This window comes from Lepidothrix coronata, unplaced genomic scaffold (genome assembly GCF_001604755.1).
Source record: "Lepidothrix coronata isolate B3197 unplaced genomic scaffold, Lepidothrix_coronata-1.0 Scaffold181, whole genome shotgun sequence".
Classification (NCBI taxonomy): domain Eukaryota; kingdom Metazoa; phylum Chordata; class Aves; order Passeriformes; family Pipridae; genus Lepidothrix; species Lepidothrix coronata.
This window is the reverse complement of record NW_016690361.1, coordinates 1,634,365-1,643,301: the sequence shown is the minus strand read 5'-3', so window position 1 is coordinate 1,643,301 and position 8,937 is coordinate 1,634,365. Positions and strand designations below refer to the sequence as shown.

Sequence of the window (8,937 nt, the reverse complement as noted above, 5' to 3'; positions counted from 1 at the left end):
ATTTAAACGGGACCACAGGGCCGCCCCCGGGCCACAAGGCGCATGCGCATTACCTGCGGCGCGCGCGGGCATCACGGTGAATGGGGGCGCGCGAGGTGGCGCACACGCGGCAGAGGCGGGAGGGGGCGGGGTCACGGGGCAGCGGCGTTTCCCGCCCCGCCCGCAGGGTGCGCGCGCAGCCCCGCGCTCGCGGCGCGCGGCAGGGCTCGCGGGCCGGAAGCGCTCGCGCGGCGCAGCCGCTCCTCGGTGGGGGGGGGGCAGCGACGGCGGCGCCATCTTGGCGGAGCCGTGCGGGAGCTGCGGAGTCCGTCCGAGCGCCAGTCCGGTGGGTGCGTGGATGGATGGCGTGAGGGACAGCGCCCGCCTCCTCCGTGTGCGGCGTGTGGCTGAGGGCGGCGCGGGGTTTGCGCCGGGAACCGGTTCCCGGGAGTTCGACTCTCGCGGAACCGCTGCGCGGCCGCTGCCCGGGCCGCGGCCTCCTCGTGCCGCCGGCTTTCCCACCCCCTTTCCCCGCTCCTGGTGACTCCCTCAGCCCTGTCCGGTGCCGAGAGGCGGCTGGGCTTCTCCGTGACGGCGGAGCACGACCAGCTCTGTTGGGCCCGGAGCGCGTGTGGCGCGGGGCGGCCTCCCCTCGGCCCGTCCCCCTCGCCCGTGCCCCGTCCTACCGCCCGCGGCCCCGCGCTCCGGCCCGGCCGGGTCCTGCAGCGGCGGTGGCGCTCGGAGTGAGCGGTGCTCCCAGCCGGCCCAGCTACAGAGCTCAGTTGCGTCTTCCTCCAGCGATGTGCAAAGTGCCATTAGCAGCATCCTGCTTCCACTGTTTAGGCTTATTCTGAAGAACAGAATAAGAAATCTTTCTCTGATCTACCGGTTATTTTTACATTGGTCCAGTTTATAGTCAGAGTGTTTCTGCGTATGTTGTTTCTAGCTTGCATACAGATAATGTAATCTCTGAACGTTGTGGTTAAAATACTGGTCTAGTGCAGGCTTAGTTTCCCACAGTGTTTACAAGTTGTGGGTTTATTTTAATGGCTTTAATGGTATTTGAAATTTCTCGAGGCTGTGGAAGAATAGGTATAGTAGTGTTTTTTGGTCAGCTTTGTTTAAATATAAAATTTCATAAAACTGTGTTTGCTTCCGTGCTTTTAAATTGGTGACATGAAGTTGTCAATCTGTTCTCCAAATCCTTGCTCTCTGAGTCTCTGCTGAGTTAATGAATTGGTCTTACTTTTCATGACAAATGACTGCTTTCGGTCATTCACTTTAAATTGTTGGATGGCTTGTCTGTACTTTCTACCCACGCTTGATTGTTTAATATCCAGTCAGTAAGAACTTATTATTTGAACTTGCATTTTTGTTTGTGGACTTCTTAGAGATCACATGATCTGGAATCACTGTGTCTAGTTTTCACCGCTGAAGGTTGTGTGTTGTGTCCCTGGTGCATCGTGGAGAACTTGCTCTTTATCACCAAAGAAATACGGAGGAGAGCTGTTGTGAATGATATTTAAAAATTGGGATAAGAATGTGGAGTTGTGAAATCCAGGAGTACTACAGATTAAATACATCATGAAGTAGCAGGGCAATGGATTTGGTTTTTCAAGACACGACGGTGCTGTATGAAAATTCTACCCTTGAATTCTTCATGCTTTTTGGCACTGCCGTTGCATCTGTTGAGAAGAGACGTAAAGTTCTGGGTCTGGCTGGGACGGAGTTAATGTTCTTCACAACAGCCCGTACAGTTCAGTGTTTTGGATTTGTGGCTGAAAGAATGTTGACAGCGCATCGTGTTTTGAGCTGTGGCTGAACAGTGCAAAGGCTTTATCTCTTTTCCCTACTCTGCCACTCCAGCGAGTGTGCTGAGTATAGGCGGGAAGCTGAGAGGGGACATGGCTGGGACAGCTGACCCAAACTCACCAAAGAGATATTCCGTGCCATGTAACGTCATGCTCAGCAACAAAAACTGAGGTAGAGGAAGAAATATTTTGACGGTTTTGGTTGCCCGAGGGGATTTTTTTCTTGGCTCCCAAGGCAGTTGTTATTTGAAGGTAGGCTGGACATCAGTCAGCCTGTAGGAGGTAATGAGTGATTTTCTTTGTTTTGCATTTTTCTTCTCACTGATGAAACTTGACCCACGAGTTCTCTTGACTTTGTTCTTCCTATTTTCTTTCCCGTCCTGCTGATGGGGACAAGGAGTGCACAATTGGCCGTGTGGGTGCTTGGCTGCTGGCTGGAGTCGACTTGCCACAAAAGTACAGAGAACAGATGGTCTTTAGAGAAGTTACTAAATAGGCAGTTGTTTTCTGTTGTGCTTGCAAAGTGGTGATGTAGAAGTGACATAAAACCCATTAGTTAGAGAATTTGGACTTTGTTCTTGTTTTGCTAAGTTCAGTTGGAGTGACAGTTACAGTTATTGATAGATGACTTGTCACCAGGATCTGGTGCTTTGAGCAAGGGTTTTGGTTTGTAGGAGGGATTTGTCAAATGCTTGGAGTGTTGGGCTGTTGTGTTTGTTCTAAAGGGATGCAGTAATTTGCTACAGAAGCTTGTGTTTGTTCTCAGAGTACTGTGCTATTTATTTGTGATGTTAGATAATGTTGAAAATCAGGGTATGTTTAAGTCAGTGTAGTAGAGCTTTTTTCCTTCTTATGTGTGAACAGCAGTGCAGTACAGTAAAGATACAGGGAAAATACTGAAGTTGGCTTTGTAAATTCAGGTACTTTCCAAAGTTTGTCCTTGTTGGATATTTTGCTCTTTCATTTGATGGTCTTCACTGTGTACATTAAGTGTAGTGCTGGACTGATGAGTAGCATACTCTTGTGAACCTTGAAACCAGGTGGATCTCAGAAGAATGGACACGTCCTTTATTCATGAGATGGACTTAAGGATCCTTCAAGGACTCAGTTGAGAGTTGTTCCCTCGATACACTGGCAGTCTGTTTCACTGCAACAGTTCAGTGTGGCACAACCAATGACCAAGTAATCTCATCGTATTTTCATCGTTTCCAGAAGTCAACTTAAATTTTGAATTTCTTTTGCTTCTGAAATGGAAACACAAAGATGCAGTGCATAGCATCTTGGATCGTGGAAGGAGTTCTTCACATGGGTTCATAACATGTTTGGCTTTAGTGTAGCCACTGCTATGGATGAGCTGCAGCAGTGTAGCGCAGTATGTAAAGCAAAGTACAGGTATCAGCCATTAATTATGTTTCATTTTCTTTCCACAGTTAAGTTGATTTTACAGAATTTATCAGGTCTCCAAAGCAGAAACAGGTAAGCTGCTAAAAGCTTAACACTTCTCAGTGAGTATTGTGACAAGATCATACACAGCCTTTTTTCCTCACGTACTTGTGGCTGGGAACTAGGATATGCTCTCCTGAGTGCTCGTGGCTGCTGCAGTTAATACTCTGACTACGTCAAAGAGACAACTTCTTTGAATGCTGAGAAAACATACATTACTGAACAGAACTGATCACTGGGTAGAGCAACTTGTCAAAGCAGTAAAGGCATCACTGTTTGTGAATTATGTCATTTTCAATGACATAGTTATTCTTTTTCCTTTCTCCTTTTATCAACTAGTGTCCTGTTCAAAAGGAAACAGGATTTTTTTGTTCCTTAGGACTGGGCAGAGATCTCTGGCATACAGTCACTATGCCATGAAAGACTTGATGTGTTCTTTAGGTATTGCGGATGGTGAGGAATGACTTAGGTGGATTTTGTTGCCCTTAGGATAGGGAATATCGATAGATTTGTGCACGTGTGCTGGTGGAGTAGCTGATTGTTCTGACTAATCAACATTCAGTGAACTTTATTTTAATCTTGTTCTTCTGAACTTGTGGGTGTTTTGATACCTTCTCTCTCGATTGAGACAAGGGCATTCATTAAAACGGCTCTAGCTTCTTAAATGATAAGATACTGTAATAGCTGAGTACTAAAGACGTGCTATCATGTGTACCTTTTTGTCTGCAGGTGATTTTTGCTGTGGGTTGAGCTCAGCATGGCTGTAGTCATCCGTTTACAGGGGCTTCCTGTTGTTGCGGGTCCTCCAGATATTCGTCGTTTCTTCTTGGGATTGAATATTCCTGATGGAGGTGTGCATATTATTGGAGGAGAGCTTGGGGAGGCTTTTATTATATTTGCAACAGATGAAGATGCACGGCGTGCCATGAGCTGTTCAGGAGGGTTTATCAAGGACTCACGCGTAGAGCTCTTTCTCAGCAGCAAGGCAGAAATGCAGAGTACCATAGAAATGAGCCGGAAACGATTTGACCGTGGGGGACGAGAAACTATGTCTAGCTCTAGAAGAGCAGGTACTAATGGTTCTGGTGCATCAAGTGTTGGAGACATGCCACATTTAGTCACAGCTTCTCCAAAAGGAATAAGAAAACCTAGTTACGGGCCACCAAATCGCCTAGAGGCTGGTTTCCATACCAACGGCACAAGACACGGTGATATGGGTATACCTAAGTCAAACTATCAGTTAAGAAAGGATTCTCACCCATTTAACCCAGATGACTGTTACTTATTTCTACGTGGTATACCTTACGCTGCAACAGAAGTGGAAGTACGTGCTTTCCTTTCTGGGATATGTGTGGATGGAGTGATTCTGATAAAGCACCGCAATGGTTTAAACAATGGTGATTGCTTGGTAAAATGTGCTACACCTGGTGATGCCTTGGAAGGACTTAAACGTCACAGACAGTACATGGGTCAGAGGTTTATAGAAATTAGTCCAACTACGGAGGAACGGTGGGTTGAATGTGGTGGGACGGTGGATGTGCCAGATGAAATGGATCACTTTTTCTGCGAAGACCTTTCTCCAAAAAGTTCAGGCTACATGCATTCAAGGAGGCGTTCTCGTTCAAGATCACCAAGGAGACAAAGAACGCGTTCTCGTTCATCTCCCAGCCAGGAATATTACATACACTTAAGAAATCTATCTTTTAATGTGGAGAAGAGAGATTTGAGAGATTTTTTCCCTGATCTGGATATATCCAGCAAACAGATCAAGATTCTAACAGATAAGCATCAGAAAAGGACTAGAGATGCCTTTGTGATGTTAAGGAGTGAGAGAGAATACCAGGCTGCTTTGGAATGTCATAGAAAGGTTCTTCTCAATCGTCCTGTTTACATTTTTCCAATTTCAAGAAAGTCAATGTTGAAAATAATCGATTCTTGTGAGAGAAAAAGATCACTAGACAGAGATCATCCTGGACAGGCTATATCAGAAAAAAGTTACCGGGAAGGTCATTCCAGCCCTAAGATATGTGTTTATGTCAGGAATTTTCCATTTGATGTGTCAAAAATTGAAGTGCAAAAGTTCTTTGCAAGATTTGATATTGATGAAGATGATATTTATTTACTCTATGATGAGAAAGGACTTGGACTGGGAGAAGCACTAGTGAAGTTTAAATCTGAAGAACAAGCCATGAAAGCAGAAAATTTAAATCGTCAAACATTTTTGGGAACAGAGGTATTAATAAGACTTATATCTGAAGAGCAGATGCAGAAGTTTGGTGTATCTGTACCATTATCTGCACCGAATCAAGTGCATGGTTATTCACATCCATATGACAGAGGTGAGCTTTCCCGTCCAGTCAGTTCACCATCTGGGCCACCACAAGGGCCACCCATGCATTCATTTGGTCCCCCCGGGAACTTTAGGCATCATTCTGAATTTAGACACCCCCCTGAGGACTTCATGGGCCCTCCTAAGGATTTTAGAGGTCCACCACCCCTCATGGATTTCAGTGGTGACAGTGAACCTTTTGGCAGAATGGAGTTTGGGAATAATAAAATGGGAAATTTTCCTGAAGGAAGATTTATGCCGGATCCGAATTTCAGTGGTGGTTCTGAACGTGTTGTTCCTATTCTGTTGAAAAATTTGCCTTTTAAAGCTACTCCTAATGAGATTCTGGATTTTTTCTATGGCTACAGAGTGATTCCGGAGTCAGTTTCTGTGCAGTACAATGAACAAGGATTACCTTCTGGTGATGCCATTGTTGCTATGACAAACTATGAGGAAGCTATGGCTGCTATTAATGAACTGAATGATAGGCCGATTGGTCCACGGAAAGTTAAGTTGAGCTTGCTGTAAAGGAGGAAAAGATGCTCTATAGTAAAACATTCTCGGTTTGACAGTATTGACAGTTATTTTAACTTTTTTTAATTCCTGGAACATCCAAAAGAAACAGTTTCCATCAACGGTTGTAAATAATACCCAGTTCAGTTGTTTAGCTCTTGGTTGAAATGTTTGTAGGACACTGGAAGTCACACATCGAGGTCTAAAGGGATGGAGTTGTAATGCTTTGGGTTTTTTTTTAGTTTAATTCCACGTCCTCTGTCTTTGCATCAAATAAAAATATAAATGCTGGTTGACTGACCACGCAAATGGTTCAAATAGAAGATTTTCAGTGCTACCTGCATTAGTAAATAACACTTCTTACTGAGGTTAGCTTAAAATTTAAAAGGTGAATGATTTTTATTTTTTGGGTTTTGTTTTTGTGTAAACTTCAGGTTTTATTCGGTTTCATGTGTTTGCAGGCGTTTCTGTTAAAAAAAGAAAAAAGAGCTTCCTGTTCACATTAGCTGGCTTTGCAATTTTTTTTTAATAAAAAGGAAATTGCCATTTAAATGTGTGTCTTCTATTTAAAACTTGGATAGTTAATGGTTTCAACTATTATGCTCAGCAGATGTGGGTCTTGGTGAGAATGATGCTGGCTACTTCCTCTGGGAAGAGTGAACTGTTACAGTTTGTCAACACAGTGAAGAAAAGGTAGTTAGTTTACAGAGATTTCAGTCTGTATTAATGAGTTGGGCAGGTTTTCCTCTCGCTCACTGTAGTACCTTGAGGCAGAAAATGAATCTTGAAATCAGATCAAGAATTCTGATTCAGTGGTCTTCATTTTATCTCCACATGCTGCATAATGTGAATACTAGTTTGCTGATGATGTTTGGATACACTCCAGGTCAATCTGATTAGTTTTAACTAACATCTGTCATGGTAACCAAGCTGACAACCAACTATGTTATTTTCTTTTGTAATAAAATAAATGCTTATGTCAGCATTTAGAATATGTTGGTTAGATTGGTTTGGTACCACCATATTTAAATTTTAGGAAGAAATAAAAGCTAGCCTGGAAAAGCTGCATGTTCAAAATTCAGGCTTAGTTGGAAACTTTGGTTGTGTGGGTAAGGACTTTTGTTCACATTGCAACTGTACAAGATAGTATTTGGAGTACTAAAGAATTTCATGAATTTTAGTCCCCTCAGACTAGGACAGCAAAGTTGCAACTTGGCAGTGAAAACTTTTAACCTTTGCTTGGGCAATACAAAAAATCATAAATTCATGGAGTAGGGAGGTCTCTAGTCCAACCCCTTCCTCAAAGTAGTGTCCGCTAGAACAGGTTACTCAAGGCCTTCAGTATTTAATAGCTCTAAGAACGGAACTCTCTGGGCAGCCTGTGGTTGATCCCCCTCCCTGGTGGATCAAATTTTAACTGCTTTATTTATGTAAAGTCATCATCGTAGTTGCTAAACTTGCAAATGAACTGTTAAATACAAGCAAACAAAATCAAGAGAATTTTTTGTTCTGTAATTTTTAAAAGGTTAGTGTAGCTTTATTTCCTCTGCATATTATTCTCTATTTTAAGTGCCCAGAAAAAAGCATTTTGAATGAAAATGCAAGGTCTGTGTATGTAGCAAAAAAAAAAAAAAATGTGGCTAAGTTTAAATTCTGAACACTTGATATTCAGTTTTTTGCTGTCTGGTAGGAATTAGCTTCAGAATCATATGGTTTTGAATCCTGTAAATTTAAAGGGCATTAAAATAAAACCCACAAGGTTGTGCTTTTATTTCATAGCTACTATGAAAGAGATCAAGGAGATCAAAGAGAAGACTTTGCAGGTAAAAGACATGAGAATCCTCAAAATGAACTTCCCTGACATTATCATTATGTTGAAAACTTCATTGTGATTATTTTTGTAAGCCAGTGTTTTTACTACTAAGGTGTGTTGTAAATATGAATGCAAGTAACTTCTCCAGTTAGTCAGCTTTAGATCATTTGCTGGTTTTAAAGTTCTTCCAGCTACTATACAACAGGATATTTCAAACTTGGAGGCTGGAAAGACAGGAGAGTTTAGTAGGTTTTTTTGCCAGTAAAGCATGAGAATGTCTTTTAGAAATAACACCTGTTCTCAAAGAATTTAAGAGTAATTACTGATAAAATACCATTAATTTTTGGGATGGTAAACTCCCCCCCCCCTTAGTAAACATATAAAAAAGAATCATAAAGCTTGTAATGGCAGAGGTCATAATTGAGGCATTTAAAAATGGTTTTCTGATTGCTCTATAGCTAATTTGTATTTAATTTAAAGCCAGATTAGAGTTTATGACTAGTTTATCTGAAATGTTTGATTGACAGGCCAAAGAAATAATTCTTTTTTCAAGGTCTATAAATACAAAAACTGTACTTCAAAGTATGTACAGATGAACTTGAAGCATAGGGAAATTGGGAAGGGATGCCAGTGTATCAGTGAAATAATAAGGTTACTAGGATAGTTGATTCTTAGTTTATAGGTGTTATCTGATTGGTGCTTTGGCTCTGTGTGTGTCTGTCCTTCTCTGTTCCCCTTCTCCACTGAGATGTGTATATACAGGCATTATATTCCGATTCTGCCTGAATAGTTGGTACAGGTGCATGGTGTGGTGGCAGTATTTCCTGATAATAGGGTTATATAACTTTAGATGTATAGTGGCTTGAAGGCACTGTACTTTTGGTACAATGGACAAATCAGAAACCATCTTATAATTACATGGCTTGAAATACTGTTCTTTCTTTTTAAGTACCATCCACACAGTAAAAGAATAAAAAATGAAATGCTGCAGTTTGTGACGTTGATAAAACACAGCAAGTTTCTTTAGTTATGCCACACAGCAAGTTTCT

The 8,937-nt window shown here is 42.3% G+C and overlaps 1 protein-coding gene across 3 annotated transcripts; it reads left to right on the top strand.

Annotated features, from left to right (window-relative positions):
• Positions 1 to 233: 233 nt before the first annotated feature.
• RBM12B (RNA binding motif protein 12B) lies at positions 234 to 6,624 on the top strand. 3 transcript variants are annotated; one of them, XM_017830587.1, is made up of 3 exons: positions 234 to 325; positions 3,221 to 3,266; positions 3,963 to 6,624. In XM_017830587.1, exon 3 carries the CDS (start codon positions 3,991 to 3,993, stop codon positions 6,088 to 6,090), a length of 2,100 nt encoding a protein of 699 aa, XP_017686076.1. In that variant the 5' UTR covers positions 234 to 325; positions 3,221 to 3,266; positions 3,963 to 3,990; the 3' UTR covers positions 6,091 to 6,624. The 3 variants fall into 3 exon arrangements, with proteins under 3 accessions (XP_017686076.1, XP_017686077.1, XP_017686078.1); XM_017830588.1 differs by having other exon boundaries at positions 248 to 329; XM_017830589.1 differs by having other exon boundaries at positions 325 to 373.
• Positions 6,625 to 8,937: the final 2,313 nt, after the last annotated feature.